Here is an 18,597-nt window from a genome sequence, read left to right as displayed (position 1 = left end):
TGAAAGTACAAAATATGCAAACAGAAAAATCCACAGAAGAATAACATATAAATATCTTTCAATCTGCCTGGTCTTTTGCATTCGGCCACATGTTCTCATCCACATCACACCTGATATCTTCCTATCTGGCAAGATGTCTTTTGGTATGCCTTATCCACCCCTGGCAGTGTTCAGCTGTGATGTCTTGGCATCACAGCTTGTGATGTCAATGGGGTTGAGGAAAGTGGAGGAAGGGGCAAGGAAAATGGACATCATTCTCAGATGGGTGCCAGGCTGTGACTGCACTGGGAATGGTGGAATGCCACATTGTTGCATGTGATCACATCAATTGACAAGTGGTCTCCCACCTGTCCCCTTTCTACCTTTAGTGCAGATCTTCTAAAATCTCACATTTATGCAGGAGTGCACTTTCCACACAAGATCAGCCCAAAGAGATCCTCTTTACTGTTTACTGTATGGTCAAGTGATTGAAAGAACCTCAACACCTGAGTGTGTTTCCTAGATGGGAATCAGCTGTAATTTATATATTTGCATAACATTGTATATTTGCAAGCAGCTGTTTCTCATTAATGAATAAAAAATGGGATATATTTGTGTTTCAAATTCACAATATGAACAGCTGTTCACTTTGACTTTTGCCTATAAGTTAGGTTTAGAACATGATGTTATCTGTTCTGACATACAGTGTGAAAGCATATGAAAATTTGGCAGTAAAATTACATTGTTTTGGTCTTGGCCGAGCTTGTGTGTAAAAGAAGTTCAAGCATTTTAAATTTGTGTTAACTACATGCATTTCGTGTCAAAGCAACAAGAAATGTGTTAATTGTATAGTCTACACAGACGGATGTTGTGTTAAGAGTTTAGGAAAATTGTTAAAAGTAATGAAAAAATTGTCATAGCAATCGTAAAAATCTGTATTAGCATGCATTCATTCTGAGATTTTAAAAGACTGGGATAAATAAATGTCACACATATGTCATTTATTAAATAATGATGGAGCAAAGCCTACTGATATAATATTATCTTTACAGTTTTTTATAAGGTTTAGCCAAATTCTGGAACTTACACATAATTCAGACTTTCTCACTCATACCCTCATATCAAGATCACACAGGAAAGTTCTTTACTGGATGTGTTGTGCTGCTCTGCCTTTCTCTTTAAAGGGCTTAAGCCGGGCGCACACTGTGCGATTTTTAATAGTCCTTTACGATTGTTGTCTGTCAGACTGTACAAACATGATCATGTCATACTGTGGGATCTCAGTTGTCATTAATGTCAGACAGTCAAGATACGTTAAAAATGGGTGCGCACAAGAAATCTTGTCTGGAGTTTTACATTATCAACCCATACACGTTCAGTGACTACGAGTTGCATTACATGGGGGGATGAAATTTTGGCTATCATGAAAAGTATATGATGAATGGCGCAATAGCGGCGTATTTAAGAAGAAAAGTGTAAACAGCACTAGACACCCTCATGAAAACAGCAGTGCAACCGGTGTTTATCATAGCAAATGCAACATCATATGAATTCCGTGAGCAGAGGATGGGAGCGCCAGAGTATTCATTCTGATCATGGCTTGTGTTGAAAAACTAAGAAAGTTTGACGTTCATCCTATATGTCACACAGCAGGACTGTGTGCCAAATCTTCTGACACTGCCAGAATTTAAAGTAAAATCTGATCGCAATAGCCATAAAACAGCTGTCGGTGAACATGTCAAACCAGTGATCAAAGTCTACAGGTTTTAACCTAGGATTATAGGAATCTTTTAGGATTTTTTTAATTTGTCTCAGACAACCAAATCATGGCCAAAATCACACAGTGTGAGCTGGAATTTAGTTGTGGTGAAAAACACTTTTCAGTAATATATTGATGTAAATGTACTGACACAGAGTAAATCTTGAACTGAATTAAGATGGATGATGGCACTATTGTCTTCTGTAGAAATGCTTTACAGCCTAATTGTATCTTGGAACATGGACACTTATTGACTGAACTGAATCAACAGTGACTCACCGAGCTGGATAACAACATTGCTGCCTTTATATAACTACACATACAGTGGTGGCCAAAATTATTAGAACACTAGTATTTTCAGCAGCTAAAAAATGGGTTTAAGTCAGTTATTTCTATCTTTTGCTGTTGTGTGTCAGCAGGAAATGTACGTTTACATTTCCAAACATTCATTTTGCCATTAATTGTAATAATCCAGTGAGATTTTTGTCTGACAACAGCCAGTGCTCCACACAGAGATCTGATCTGATCATCATCCAGTCAGTCTGGAATGACATGAAGAAACAGAACAAACTGAGACTAAATCCAGAAGAACTGTGGCGACGTCTCCAAGATGCTAGACTCCTTCCATCTCCAGACTCCTAGTTGCTTATTAGCATGCATATAACTAGCATATTGCTGTTTAATAGTACTTAAGAAGCACATATTACAGTTTTTTCAAAATGCTTACACAGTTTTTGAAACTATGGCTCCATTTCTCAAAACTCTACACACAAAACACACACAACATACAAAACATCACACACATCTTGCAAAAGCAAACACTTCTTTGAAAACTGTTTTAACTCTTCTAAAAATTAAATTTTTTGCATAGTAACTCTACACACAAACATAAAATAATTAACCCGTACACACCAAACTACACACAGATGTGAAAAATGTAAAACACTACTCTCGTGTGTCTTCTGCTTGTTCAGAGTGCAGTGGAGCACAGGAGTTTATCACAGCACTCGCACATACTGTACATGCATATACACACACACACACACACACTGAATATACATGTAAGCCAAGTCAGAAAGTCAGCTTTAGTTATAAAGCGCTTTGTACAATATGGATACAATGTAAACAGAAATGCAAGGGGATAAAAATAACCGTCATGATTTTTATATCTACATAAGGAATGTGACCTACAGTATATTTCCACACAAATGTATTTAGAATTCAGAAGAGAGATCAGCATATTTAGTGTCTCATCTGTCTCTGTCGTGCAGTTTTGATCTTAAAACAAGCGTTGATGGAGTTTTTTAATTTGTATCGTCATATTTTACCATAAAGAATGTATCATTTTACATATTTTATTGTGAAGTAACAATATCCAGCCTTGATTTATAGCCTACAGGTTCAGACATTAATGAGGACTTGGGGCAAAAAAGCCAAAACAATGCTCCCAAAATAAACCCCTGTAGAATTAATCAAATTTTAATATGACTGCTGCGATTAAAGTGAGATGAATGGATGAATTTTGAAGTGTTGAGCATTATAACCAAATATACACATTTCAAGCCAAACGGAGTTCAGATTAGTTAATGGTGATGAAGAACGTTAATTGACTGAATTTCACACTGAATTTTTGCGAGAGCGCAGAGCTCAAGCAGTGAGCTTAATTCATGAACCGCTTCAGTGATGGGAAATGTTTTTTGCTACTTTCAGAATCAGAATCAGAATGAGCTTTATTGGCCAAGTATGTTTACACATACAAGGAATTTGTTGTAGTGACAGAAGCTCCACAGTGCAACAGAAAGACAGCAACAGGACAGGACACAGATAATAAAAGAATAATATACAAATATCCAAATAGGCAATGTACAAAACAGCAAAAACTCAATATATATTATAGACAACTATGTATGTACAGGTCAAGTATGTGCAAATTAGAAATGAGAAAATACAAATAAAATAACTGACTGTGGTGAATGGATAATGTATTATAGTTGTGTGTTTCACATTTATTGTTGAGTGTTCATGAGATGATTGCCTGAGGGAAGAAACTGTTCCTGTGTCTGGTCGTTCTGGTACTCAGAGCTCTGTAACATCGACCAGACGGTAACAGTTCAAAGAGGGAGTGTGCTGGATGTGAGGGGTCCAGAGTGATTTTACCAGCCCTTTTGCTCACTCTGGATAAGTACAGTTCTTGGAGAGTGGGGAGGGTTGTACCAATGATTCGCTCAGCAGTCCAGACTCCGGACTACCCTCCGTAGTCTTCTGAGGTCAGCTTTGGTAGCTGAGCTGAGCCAGACAGTTATTGAAGTGCAGAGGATGGATTCAACGATGAAGGAGTATAACTGTTTCAGTAAGTCCTGTGGCAGGTTGAACTTCCTCAGCTGGCGAAGAAAGTACAACCTCTCTTGGGCCTTTCAAAGTCGGAGTCGATGTGAGTGTCCCACTTCAGGTCCTGGGAGATTGTGGTGCCCAGGAATCTGAATGAGTCCACTGCAGTCACAGTGCTGTTCATGATGGTGAGTGGGGGGAGTGCAGGGGGGTTTCTCCTGAAGTCCACGATCATCTCCACAGTTTTGAGCGTATTAAGCTCCAGGTTGTTAAGACTGCACCAGACAGCCAGCTCCTTAACCTCCTGTCTGTAAGCAGACTTGTCACCGTCCTGGATGAGGCAGATCAGTGTGGTGTCGTCTGCAAACTTCAGGAGCTTGACAGAGGGGTCTTTAGATGTGCAGTCGTTGGTGTAGAGGGAGAAGAGCAGTGGGGAGAGTACGCAGCCCTGAGGAGCTCCAGTGCTGATGGTACGAGTGCTGGATGTGAATTTACCAAGCTTTACTAACTGCTGTCTGTCTGTCAGGAAGCTGTTGATCCACCGACAGACGGAGGTGGGGACGGAGAGCTGGATTAGTTTATTCTGAAGGGTTTCCGTGATGATGGTGTTAAAAGCGGAGCTGAAGTCCACAAACAGGATCTTCACATAAGTCCCTGGTCTGTCCAGATGTTTCCGGATGAAATGCAGTCCCATGCTGACTGCATCATCCACAGACCTGTTTGCTCTGTAGGCAAACTTCAGGGGGTCCAGTAAGGGACCAGTGATGTCCTTCAGATAAGCCAAAACCAGTCTTTCAAATGATTTCATGGCTACAGACATTAGGGCCACAGGTCTGTAGTCATTAAGTCCAGTAATTTTGGGTTTCTTTGGGATGGGGATGATGGTGGAGCATTTGAAGCATGAGGGGACTTAACACAGCTCCAGTGATCTGTTGAAGATCTGTGTGAAGATGGGGGCCAGCTGATCAGCACAGATTTTTAGGCAGGCTGGTGACACACCATCTGGACCAGGTGCTTTCCTTCTTTTGTTCTTCCTGAAGACCTGGCACACATGTTCTTCGCTGATTTGAATTGTAGGTGTGGGGGAGAGGAGGGTTGCTGGAGGTGTTACTGGTTGTGTGGAGAGGTGTTTAGGGCGGGTGTGGGGTGATTTTTCAAAACGACAATAAAACTCGTTCAAGTCGTCTGCCAGGTATTGATTCTCCAAAGTGCTGGGGGATGGTGACTTGTAACTGGTGATATCCTTCATTCCTTTCCACACTGAAGCAGGATCACTGGAAGAGAATTTGTTCCTTAGCTTGTCAAAATAATTCCTCTTTGCCACTCTGATCTCCTTTTCCAGTGTGTATTTGGCCTATTTGTACAAGACTTTATCCCCTTTTCTGTAAGCATCTTCTTTGGCCTGACGGAGCTCTCTGAGTTTTGCAGTGAACCATGGTTTGTCTTTGTTGTAGATTAGATGAGTCCTGTTAGGAATGCACATATCCTCACAGAAACTGATATAAGATGTTACAGTCTCTGTGAGCTCATCCAGATCGATGGCAGCGGCTTCAAGAACAGTCCAATCAGTGAGAGAGAAACAGGCTTGTAGATCCCGCTCTGTTTCATTAGTCCATCTTTTAACAGATCTTAATACAGGCTTTGCAGATTTAAGTTTCTGCCTGTAGGTCGGAATAAGATTAACCAAACCGTGATCAGAGAGTCCTAAAGCTGCTCGTGGAACCGAGTGATATGCGTCCTTTATTGTTGTGTAACAGTGATCCAATCTATTACTGTCTCTGGTGGGACATGTGATGTGCTGTCTGTATTTTGGCAGTTCACGGGAGAGATTTGCTTTATTAAAGTTCCCGAGAATGATTAAAACAGAGTCTGGGTGTTGTTGTTCTGTGTCTGTGTTCAGATCAGCGAGTTTCTGTAGATTTGTGCTCACGTGCGCTTGCGGTGGAATGTAAATACTCACGAGAATGAATGAGCAGAACTCCCGCGTCGAATAGAACAGCTTACAGTTAATGAAGAGCGTTTCTAGATCTAAACAGCACATCTTCTTTAACACAGTTACATCTGTACACCACCTCTCATTGATGTAAAAGCACATCCCGCCGCCGCGCGATTTCCCCGTTGATTCTGCGTTCCGATCTGCTCTAATCAGCAGGTAATTAGGCAGATGAATCGCGCTGTCTGGTATGTCTCCATTTAGCCAGGTTTCCGTGAAACACAGAGCAGCAGAGTTAGAAAAATCCTTGTTTGTCCGGGAGAGCAGAAGGAGTTTGTCCGTTTTGTCGGGTAGAGGATGGAGATTTGCCAGATGGATGCTAGGCAATGCCTGTTCGAAATCCGTGCTGACGAAGCTTCACAAGCGCTCCCGCTCGCTTCCCCCGCCTACGCCTCCTGTAGCGTTTGACCAGAGCTATGGCTCCGCCAACTACAATGTCCAGCAAAATGTCCGAAAAATCAAAATCCGGTAAAAGATTTTGTGGTGTGTTCTGCCGAATGTTCAGCAGGTCATCCCTGGTAAAACTGATCGTATTTGAAAAACAAAAAACAGGAAAAACAAACAAAAACTTTACAAACACTGGAGAGCAACGCACAACAGCTGCCATCAGCGGCGCCATCTTGGTTCATTTATACATTTCTGTAAAATATATACATTTCTGTATATATTTTATAGATTTTTTTCAACTGCTTACACACATTTTTTTAAACTTTGCCTCTTTTTTTTTTTTTTACAAAACTTTACACATAAATCCAAGAATTTCACACACAAAATGCAAAATGCCTCACATCACTTGCAAAATAAAGCACTGCATTCGCAATATCACAAACACATCTCAAAAGAAAACATTTGTCTCACGTTGCAAACACCTTTACCATGATATTATACTTCTCTGTTTTATATCACATAAACACAGTTATTCAAAACCTAAAGCTCTTCTTTCCTTTTGGGAGTTTTGGTTCCTTGCCACTGTCGCCTCTGCTTGTTCAGTTGGGGACACTTGATTTCTAGTGATTATCATCGATTTGATTTCACAGATACTATTTAAACTAAACTGAGCTAGACAATGACATCTCTGAATTCAATAATGAAATGCCTTTAACTGAAAATTGAGTGTTTAATCTTATTATTACTGTATACATTACTGACACTCTATCCTCCAATTTGATACTGTTAAGTGCTTTGACACAATCTGTATTGTTAAAAGCGCTATATAAATAAAGGTGACTTGACTTGACTTTTTTCATGAGCTCCTATGTACATGTTGTGAAATGACAGAGAGGTTGGGATCCATTTGCAGCTTTTATTAAGAGTAGTCAGGTAGTACAGGGTCAAACACCAGCAGATCGAACAGTAGAGGCAAAACAGAGACAGAGTCGAATAACAGGCGGGGAATCAGGGCAGGCGGCAAACAATCACAGTCCAGTATAAACAATCCGGGTCGGGGCAGGTGGCAAACAATCAGAATAACAGCAGAACAGTCCAAGATCAAAACCAAGAAAACAAACACGGGTAGAATGCTCAGAAATGATGCCCAGGGCAAATCAAGACTTCGAAATGATACTGGGGTTATCTGTCAAGATATTTTGAAGGGACCAACATACTTGGGACTGAGCTTTCTACATGGAAGTCGGAGATGTAGATCTTTTGTTGAAAGCCATACCCATTGGCCTGGAGCGTACTCGGGACCAGGACTTCGATGTCTGTTGGCTTGTTGCACTTGTCTTCTTACAGCATGTTGGAGATGAATGTGTGCTTGATCCCAGATCTCCTCGCTGTGTTGCAGCCAGTCAGTAATGGACGGTAGGTCGGTGGGTTCGCCTGACCAGGGAAACAATGGGGGTTGGAAACCCAGAATACATTTCAACGGGGTTATCCCTGTGGCGGGTTTTGTCAGCGAATATTGTGCGTACTCCGCCTAGAATAAGTACTTGCTCCAGTCAGATTGTTGTTGGTGGCAGTATGACCTGAGGAACCTTATTACCTCCTGATTAAAAGCGTTCTGTTTGACCGTTAGATTGGGGATGGTAACCGGACGTAAGGCTGATGTTGATGTTGAGATGATGGAAGAAAGCGGACCACAACCTTGATGTGAACTGGGGACCACGGTCCGACACAATGTCATCAGGTAGGCCGTAAAGGGGCATGTGTGAGCTTGAGCAAGTAGTCGTGGTCGTAGGGGTTCAGGGACATATGTGAGATTAGCTGGGCATTCTGGTGGTGGTGGATCCTGGAGGTTGAGATTTTCTATTTCGTCATTTCGTCATAATGTCCCATTGGACGGGGGCCACAAGAATCTTTTCGGGAATTATGTTATTGTTATTGATAATTTGAACAATTTTTTTCAGTTTGACGTGACAATGCGTCGGCTTTGGTGTATTTTGTGCCTGGTCGATATGTGACCGTGAATCGAAATCTTGTGAAGAACAGCGCCCACCTGGCTTGACGAGGGTTCAAACGTTTAGCTGACCTCAGATATTCCAGATTCTTGTGATTCATGAGAACAACGAAGGGGTGAGCAGCTCCCTCCAGCCAATGTCGCCACTCCTCAAGCGCCAATTTCATCGCTAGTAGTTCACTGTTGCCTACGTCATAGTTCTGTTCTGTGGCCGTGAGTTTGCGGGAGAAAAAGGCACATGGGTACATTTTGGCTAGGGAACCATGACGTTGGGACAGTATCGCGCCTACCCCCGTGTTAGAGGCGTCGACCTCGACAATGAACTCTCGTTCTGGATCAGGATGTCGGAGAATGGGTGCAGAAGTGAAGCGAATCTTAAGTTCGTGGAATATAATTTTTCACGGCCTCAGACTCCGGTTGAGATAATGGAAAGATTCTGCCCTTGGGAGGAATGGAGCCAGGCATTAGGTCTATGGCACAATCAACTGAATGGTGATTTGGAAGCTGGGAGGCCTTCTTTGCGCTGAATGCCTCGCTGAGATCAGTGTATTTGGGTGGCAGATTGGTGTTCTGAGTGGTCGGAGAAGAGGTGTTAACGTTGGCTTTAGGAATTTTTGACAGGCAGTGTTCTTGGTACGTAGCGCCCCATTGAAGGATCTGTCCCTCTCTCCAGGAGATCTGTGGGTTGTGTGTGCGCAGCCATGGCAATCCGAGAATGATGGCGTGACTGGGTGAATGGATGACGTAGAATCGGATGAGTAGAATTTCAGAGTGCAGGGTACTTATCTGTAACTTGACTTCCTCCGTGATACGCACCACTCTCCCCTCTCCAAGAGGATGGCCGTCTAACGCCTCCACTGCCATGGGAGAGTTACAGGGAGTTAATTTCATCCCTTATGTTGCCGTGGTAATTATTTTACCTTGAACTATTAACGTGGCTGGAAGCTTAATGCTTGATGTGGGGGTAGTGACATGAGCACTCACTGATCGAGAACTGGGCGTTAATCGGGCAGGAATGCTTCATGTGTCCAGCTTGACCGCAATATAGGCACAGTTGATTCTGCATGCGATGTTCTCGTTCTTCGGGTGAGATGTGAGTGAATAACAGCTGCATGGGTTCGGTTGTGGTGGCGGTTTCAGGCAGGTAGCGAGGTGTGGTTCGTGGAGCACGTCGAGAGCGGATCAGTTTGTCGATTTGAATGGTAAGATCAATAAACTCACTCAAACTCCTCCCCTCATCACGACAGGCCAGTTCTGACTGTAATTCCAAATGCTAACCTCTCCGAAACAATAGCTTCAAGGTGTTCTCCACCCACTTAGTCTGAGCCGCGAGGGTTCGAAAGGACAGTGCGTATTCAGCGGCGGGTCTTTTCCCTTGAGAAAGAGTTAGTAGTTGGTCACCTGCACTCCTTCCCTCGGTTGAGTGTTCAAACACCTCGCGGAACTGCCGCAGAAACATATCGAAAGTGGAAAAAGATGAGTCATCCATCCCCCAGACCGCGGTGACCCACACTAATACTTTCCCTGTGAGAAGTGAGCAAACAAAGGCAATGCGGCTTGAGTCCGTGGGATATAGAAAGGGTTGTTGATCCACGAAGAGTGAGCATTGGAGTAGGAAGCCTTTGCACTTGGCAGGTTCTCCAGCAAATTTCTCAGGGAAGGCAAGACGTGGGCTCATTGAGGGTACCGAGTGGGTGGAGCGCTGCTGCGGGTCGGCGGTGGATGAGATGTGGCTGCTGGTGGTGATACATTCAGCCCTTGTAATGCTTTGACCAGCTCCTCGGTCAAAGTGGTGAGCCGGTCTAGCTGGTGGTGATGCAAGGCGAGTTGTGAAGCTTGTGCGGAGAGCTCAGTGGATAGTTGCATGAGCGCTGCTGGATCGCTGTTTGGCGAAGTCTTCTGTTGTGAAACGACAGAGAGGTTGGGATCCATTTGCAGCTTTTATTAAGAGTAGTCAGGCAGTACAGGGTCAAACACCAGCAGATCGAACAGTAGAGGCAAAACAGAGACAGAGTCGAATAACAGTCCAGTATAAACAATCCAGGTCGGGGCAGGCGGCAAACAATCAGAATAACGGCAGAACAGATCAAGATCAAAACCAAGAAAACAAACACAGGTAGAACGCTCAGAAATTATGGCCAGGGCAAATCAAGATATATTTAATTTAGAATTTAGTGTTCGGTAACTATTCATTTTCTGTATAATTCTGCTGAAGAGCACAGGTAGGTAAATATGTCATTTATTATAATGGGTTCGTGTAAAGATTGTTTTAAGTTCACTTAAATTAGAAGTTAAGTCTAATAAATGTTAAAATTGATAGCTCTCAATTATACTGTAATGATGAATGGCTACAGTCAATGGTTAAATATTCAGGGGGAAAACATTTTTTTTTTTATAGAGACATCAGTAGTATTGATATCAGTGATGCAGGCTTTCAATCATAAAAAAGATGCCATTAAATAAATAATAAAAATATACTGTCTTTATGTTGTTTGTACATTGTACATTTGAAGATTGAATGTGAAATTATTGCAATATAAATGTATATTTAAAAACTTCAATGTTAGGTGGGATTAATCGCGATTAATTTTAGAAAAATGTGCAATTAGTTTTGGGTTTTTTTATCGATTGACAGCACTAGTTTATAGTATTATTAGGAACCAAGCACAGACGGTTCACAAGCACCTAGTGTTGAGTCCATGGTATTCCAGAGAACTGCTTGCAGGAATGTTATGAAACTTGGTACATGGATATAATGAATATTAACAATAGCAAAATTGAAGTCTTTAACTCAAACATTTTAGCACTACCAAATTTGCACTCATGTTTATGCCAATAACTTTTGAACTTGCCTTCTGCTGAGGTGAGTTAAGCTTTTTTCCCTTCAGATTTGCATGAAAATCAAATCAGATAAACTTAAAATCATGGCATTAAAATTATATGGAATTCAGGTTGATCAATCAATCTATTTTCAGACCATACCAACAAATGTTGTGGATTATGTGGACCAAACCATTATTACAGTAGTCAACATTTGAAGTGGATCAAAAACGTTCATCAAAGTTTTCCTAAGACAAGAACGGGTATCGTTTTGGTTTTAGGACAACTTTGATGATAGGTTTTGATCCAATTCAAATGTTGACTACTGTACTTGATGCATTAACCAATTTGATGGCATTATATCAAACTGAATCTGAAGCTGCCACCAAACTTTGTGTGTGCCCTTGTCACACCACACTGACCACAGCGCATAAATATTGTCACAGCACCACCTATTGGTCAAAAGTAATAAGTATTATTATTATTATCTATATTAATTATTGATTTTACCATGTTTTAGGAGGAGGAAGAACACCCCTTATCAGTGGTCAAACCGTTGTAATGCATAGTCTCTTATGGCTTATTGCTTGATTTAACTCAGAGCTTTAAAGTAAACTTGTCTGTAAATCTGTACAATACACTACATTAAGTCTCAGAAATGTTACTAAACAGCTGTAAATGTTTTGTTTGTGTGCATTTGTTTTGACAGGAATACACCATGACAGTATTTCTGCGGCAGAGTTGGAGAGATGACCGTCTGTCATACAACCACACAAACAAAACTCTTGGCCTGGACAGCCGCTTTGTGGACAAACTCTGGTTACCAGACACATTCATAGTTAATGCCAAATCAGCCTGGTTTCACGATGTCACTGTGGAGAACAAACTCATTCGCTTGCAGCCTGATGGAGTCATTCTCTACAGTAGTCGGTACGTGGGTTTGTTTTAAGTGCATTTTAAACTAGTTTGTGATTTTGCATTGGCAATAATGTAAAAGGACTTTGGGCAGCACAATAAAGCTAAAAAAATAAAATACTCGTGTTTATAAATAGTCATTGTAACAAAATAAACATAAAGTTGTCTGTTCTGTATTTTATTACAAATGTATCTGCCTATCCACTTATCTACTTAATAAATAAATAAAGGCCACCATTGGCCAATCACTTATTTATGAGAGCTGTGTAAAGCAAACTGATGGCACCAACAGTATGGAAAAATTTGTGGAAAAAAAAATCCCAGCAACATAATTTTTTTCAAAGGATCATATCATTTACTTTCTAGTCTTAACACCTGATCACAGAGGGTTTATTTCTTCTCTGTGACCTGCTCCATGTTCAAAATGTTTAATTGTGATGGTTTGCCTTTCAGAATTACATCTACAGTTGCATGCGATATGGACCTCACAAAATACCCCATGGATGAACAGGAATGCATGCTAGACTTGGAAAGCTGTGAGTAAAGGGAAAACTTATATCTGACATTTCAAATTCATGAGCATGAAAATGATTCCTGCACAAAAAACAAACCATGATAATGATGCCTGTGACTATACATTTCACAAAAATCATATATTTTCTTTTTCCTGTTGGTGGTTTTGCAGATGGCTACTCTTCAGAAGACATTGTGTATCACTGGTCAGAGAGTCAGAAACACATTCATGGGCTGGACAAATTGGAGCTCTCCCAGTTCACCATCACAGATTATCGCTTTGTCACAGAGATGATGAACTTTAAATCTGGTGAGGCTTTTCATCGACACTGTCTGATACATCTGATGTAATATAGATACAACCATTGCTAATGCTGCTGCAACTGTTGTTTTCATTTTGAATTATTTTAATCAGTTTTGTTAACTCAGAAAATATATTACATATTTTGAAGGCAAATATTGTCATTCTTGATACAGCAGGGAGATTTCCACGTCTCAGCTTACGGTTTGAACTAAGGCGTAACCGAGGCGTTTACATCATTCAGTCCTACATGCCCTCAATCTTACTGGTTGCCATGTCATGGGTTTCATTCTGGATCAGCCAATCAGCTGTGCCAGCAAGAGTGTCTTTAGGTCTGTAATTTACAGTTTCTAAAATGTACACTTCACCATGTGTGTGTGTGTGTGTGTCTGTGTCTGTCTGTGTCTATATACTGTATATATATCTTTATATAATATATTTTAAAATATACTAGATATTTTCCATATCTAGTATGTTTAAAAAAACTAAAATTTGTAAAAAGTCAGATTTGTGTATTTTAAAAATCAATAGGTAAACACTTTATTTTGATATTCCAAGTTTTTACTTTATAAGTAACTTTACAACTACACATCAGCTGTGTCAATATCACCATAGAGTGCCTCTCAACCCTCACAATACTCTGGTCTCAATTTCCCAATCGCTTTATGTTATGTCATAAACAGTCGACACTTAAGTACTATAGAAACATATTAGCTGAGCTCCCACACATTTCTTTTAGATAATTATGGCCCATTATTTAAAGCATAAACGCTGTCATTGCAATATTAAGATGCAAATTATATTTTTTGAAAGGTATGATCTTTAACCCCTTTCCTCAACAGGGTTATTTGTTTGCGTTCAAATTATAAATAGAGTACATAAAATATTTTATGTAAACCATGTGTTTTGAACACACTGGATGATATAGATATGATTGAATTATTATTTAAAATATGGTCCCACTTTATATTAGGTGGCCTTAACTACTATGTACTTACATTTAAATTAATCATTTGGTAAAATGCACTTATTGTGTACATACATGCTTTTACATTGTACTTATATTTTTAAAAATACCTATATGTAATTACATCTGTAATTAATTTCTGTAATTACATTTATAATTACTCTGTTGACCCATCCCTTACACCTTAACCCACCCTTAAACCCACCCATACCACCAAACCTGTCCCTAACCTACCCGTATCCCACCTCAATAGCAGCAATAGTGTTTTATATGACCACAATAAGTTACAATATTATTTTTGATGCAAGTACATAGTAGTTAAGGCCACCTAATATAAAGTGTGACCTAAAATATTATTGTAAAATATCAAGATGACCAGCACATGATGGAGTGGACACATAATGCAGAACACACAAAGCATGACAAGATATGACAATGAAACATTTATTCAACTTCGAAAAAATAAATAAATAAATAATATAACAAACATTCTCAATTACATTGATACACCCCCCCCCCCCCCCCCCCCATTCATTTAGTTTTTAGCAATATTAACTACAAATGAATGCTATGTCCACCTTGTCATGTTATGTCCACTCTATCGAGTCTAAGTGGCCGACAGGGTGGACATTTTGAGCTTCAGTTAGCATAGCTTACAAAAAAACTGTGGCTAGCTAAATATTTAGTCTGGTTGTTGAAGAGAATTTGGTATATTTAAACTTACACATTTTGAAAATACTGTATTCGAATCACTTCCGGCATATTTTATGCCGACAGGGTGGACATTTAAGTTTTGGCAAAGCAGGTAAGCAAACTTATATGAAGAGAATTTGTCAATTGAAAAGTCACCAACTTATTGACCTCAGCTGTTGAAATTCCCACCACTGAAGAGACAAAAACATCTGTTGTCCTGATGTCACTAAAGGGGACGGCTTTTTCTTAAAGGGGCGGATTCCCCAATACGACAGGGTGGACAACCATTCAAGGGACATGGACAAACTCTTCTTTTTTTATTAAATAAAAATATTGTTTTTATTACCAAATGATCAATACACTCAAAATCTCTTATTTAGAAAAATATTAATAGGAATTTTTATGATCTGACTATATTCTTCTCTCATTCAAATTTAATGAGCAGTGCATGGGACATAGCAAAATAACATGCATCCTCTTACAAAAAATCGAGAAAATGTATCTAAAGAGCCAAGTAATGCTTTTGTTATGAATATAAAACTTAGCCTAATATAACACACCCTTTCATAATCATTTTTATGTTGAATTTCATGGCAAATGAGTTATTTATGTACAGGACACCAAAAGGCACCCTACAGTGATATTGACCCAACTACCAGTCAGAGTATTAGTAGACTGTCTGATTAATATCTGTTAACACTTTATTTTAATGGTTCCATAACAGATATTCTACTGACTACACGTAACTTTGTAATTACATGTCAACTTATTCTATTAACCCTAACCTAATAGTATACTACGACTCTAATGAGTTAGTTGACATGTAGTTGCAAATTAATGAGATTTTGTTGACATGTAGTTGCAAAGAGTTAGTAGAAAGTCTAATGAAATCAGTATCAGTAAAATTAGAACATTTAAAACAAATCACACACACAAAGGAACCTGACGAGTAAAAGGAATATTTCCACGTGTCCTTTAACCTTTAGGAATCACAACGGTGCTCACCATGACAACACTGATGGTCAGTGCTCGTTCATCCTTGCCCCGTGCTTCTGCCATCAAAGCTCTGGACGTGTATTTCTGGATCTGCTACGTCTTTGTGTTTGCTGCCTTGATCGAATACGCTTTTGCTCACTATAATGCAGACTACAGCAAGAAGGAGAAAGCCAAAGTCAAGACGAATAAGAGCGCAGAGGTACAATCAGAAGATTAATTTTGCATAGAAATCTCGAGTATTTCATATACTCTCCAATCTCAAGTAGAGTGAATTCAGGTAAAGTGGGTAATTGAAGATTGTACTGTGCTCAACCGGTTTACACTGTAAGAGTACAACTATAGTCTTTAATTAAAGGGACACTATTAAGATAAAATAGTTTTGGCTGATGCTCAGTGGCCCTGGCAAATGTGGCTACAGCTCAAAGGAGGACTCCCTCATCATGAAAGGTAGAAGCCCTTGACATTCAGAATTTATGAGGTTGCTCATTAAATGTAAACAAATATTATAGTCACAGTATTATTTGCTACTGCTGTTCACGTGAATTAAAATGCAAAGAATACTTTAGAACATACTGTAGTCTGTAGTCATATTTTCAATAAGTTGTAGGGTTAATTTTCATCAGTATTCTGTTATATTTATTCAGATTTAATGTAAACACAATAAGGCTTTAGAATAGGGAACACATATTCACTTAGAGTTAATAGTGCGAATTGGTTCTTAAAATAAAGTGCTACCTAAATTAATAAATAATTGTGTTTCATTTCTAATTAGGATCATTTTTGATAAATCAGAGATGGCACTTTACCTGAAAAGACATTTGTCCAGAGTGCATGCTCACAAAATGTTTATTGTTATGTACCTTCCAAATAAAATTGAATTCAAATGAAAATATTACAGCTGCACCTTTAAGTTAACAAAAGGTATTAAATAAATGGCAAATGCATCTGGGTAACTAAATTACAAGTTTAACAAAAAGTGTACAATTTTACCTGAATTTACCTTTTTTATAATTTACGCAATATTAATTATAGCCTTATTCCTAATTCATTTTAGCGCAGAATAGAGTAATTAATTGAAATAGAAACAATTCCCACCTATGTATTTGAACAAACAACTCTTTTTTTTCCCTCATGTTCTTTTGCAGTCCATGGTAAAGAATGGAAAGCAGGCCATGGTTCTGTTTTCTCTCTCTGTGGCTGGCATGAACCAGGGCCTCCTCGTCTCAAACAGGCAAAACAGGGCCCAGCGGACCACTGACCCGACCAGAGATCCACAAGAAGAGACAGAGGTTCGTGGCACTCAGTCCCGTCGGGCACAGAAGGAAAGCAGTGAAGAGAAGAAATGCTGCAAGTGTAAACCTATTGATGCAGACACCATTGATATCTACGCTCGTGCTGTCTTCCCTTTCACCTTTGCTGTGGTAAATGTCATCTACTGGGTGGCATACACAATGTAAATCATTTATCAAATTTTGAGCTCTGCATGTATAGAAATCAACAAACGATGTGACAACAGAACTATACAATTATTAGAATATGAAACGTCTGGATTATTAACGCTTATAAATATAATGATGTAGGGTAGTCTTTTAGAATATGTTAAATGCATTATGTTGAATTCAGTTGTAGAAGACTGATACATACCTCTGCATCTTTACAAATAGTCCTTGATGCTTAACAATGACATTTCCTTGTTGCTTTTTTGCTCTTTCATAATATTTGCACCAGAATATTTGCAGAAATTTATATTGCTTTAGGAATGAATCTTTTATTTCCATTCATTTGTTCTCCTTTTTTAAATCTTTCCTCACAGAAGAGTTCAGCATTTTTGTTGCATTGGCAGACATTACTGTTAAAATGGACTCTGATTTATGGACTCTGAAATGTGGCAATATCTGTGTGTTTCTTGCAACTTAATGTCATTCTCAATTAAAGTTCAAAGCCATCTGAATATTTAACATACAAATTAGATATTTTTCTGTATGCATTCTCTTATAGTGTTTATCTTAATGCTATTATTCTCCCAGCAATGGGGTTTAAATATGAGCAAATACCACTTTGTGTTGTGGAAAAATGTTACATATGAGCTATGGGAACCCGGCCCACAAGTAATGATGGTGGTGATGACGGTGGTGATGCTATTCTGAGCAATTTATCCCTTTCAACATCTTTTATTTTGCCGTTTCTTTTGTCGGAGGCAGCTCTAATTCTGATTTTGTTCTGAAGTGCTACATTTGTGCCGCAACAACATTTGCGATTGTCTTGACAATCAGCACACATTGTTTTTGTGCATGATAATGAACATGTGATTTATTATTTCCTGCTTTTTTTTCTTCTTCTTTTTTTTTTTTTTGTAAATATATTAATGCCACCACTGTGTGGTAAGTCTGTGAGGGGCCCTTGGCACCAGGATAATGACATGACAAAGTGACAAAGTTGATAAATAAAACTGTTCTTGTCACCCAAAATTGGAGTGTTTTGAGATTGGATTGGGAAATGCCTATGAATTGATATTATTGATTACTCTAACAGATATCCTGATTAGAACTCATGGTAGAGCTAAGTATAGTGTAGTATCTCTGGTCCACATTACAACACTGTTAGTGGCGGTGATGCAGTAATGCAGGTCTGTTCTGACCTTGTTTAATTAAACACATCAGGGCTGCATTTCCCAAAAGCACTGTAAGCCTAAATTGATCGTAGAACCATCACCACCAATGGAGCTATGATCAACTTAGGTTTGTGATGCTTTTGGGAAATGCAGCCCAGAACCATTTAATCAAGGTCGTCATGATAACTCGATTATTACAGGCACATTTGTTTGACTATGGTTAACTAAACTTTGCAGGTTGTGTTCCTCCAGTAAAAGAATTGGATAGCCCTGCACTAAAGTATTTAAACAAAAGTTAAATATAAAGTTTTTTACTCAACACGT

At 39.3% G+C, this 18,597-nt stretch overlaps 1 protein-coding gene across 1 annotated transcript in view; it reads left to right on the top strand.

Moving 5' to 3' along the window:
• LOC306848070 (gamma-aminobutyric acid receptor subunit delta-like) overlaps positions 1-18,126 on the top strand; it is a 58,772-nt gene extending 40,646 nt beyond the window's left edge. The window contains exons 4-9 of the mRNA XM_079382395.1: positions 11,987-12,207; positions 12,646-12,728; positions 12,878-13,015; positions 13,183-13,338; positions 15,653-15,861; positions 16,808-18,126. Of these exons, the coding sequence (XP_079238521.1) occupies positions 11,987-12,207; positions 12,646-12,728; positions 12,878-13,015; positions 13,183-13,338; positions 15,653-15,861; positions 16,808-17,119 (1,119 nt within the window). The 3' untranslated portion in view covers positions 17,120-18,126. The remainder of the gene's footprint in view (positions 1-11,986; positions 12,208-12,645; positions 12,729-12,877; positions 13,016-13,182; positions 13,339-15,652; positions 15,862-16,807) is intronic.
• Positions 18,127-18,597: the final 471 nt, after the last annotated feature.

Source organism: Barbus barbus (assembly GCF_936440315.1).
Source record: "Barbus barbus genome assembly, chromosome: 28".
In the NCBI taxonomy this organism is placed as follows: Eukaryota; Metazoa; Chordata; class Actinopteri; order Cypriniformes; family Cyprinidae; genus Barbus; species Barbus barbus.
This window is presented reverse-complemented; position numbering and strand designations above follow the sequence as displayed.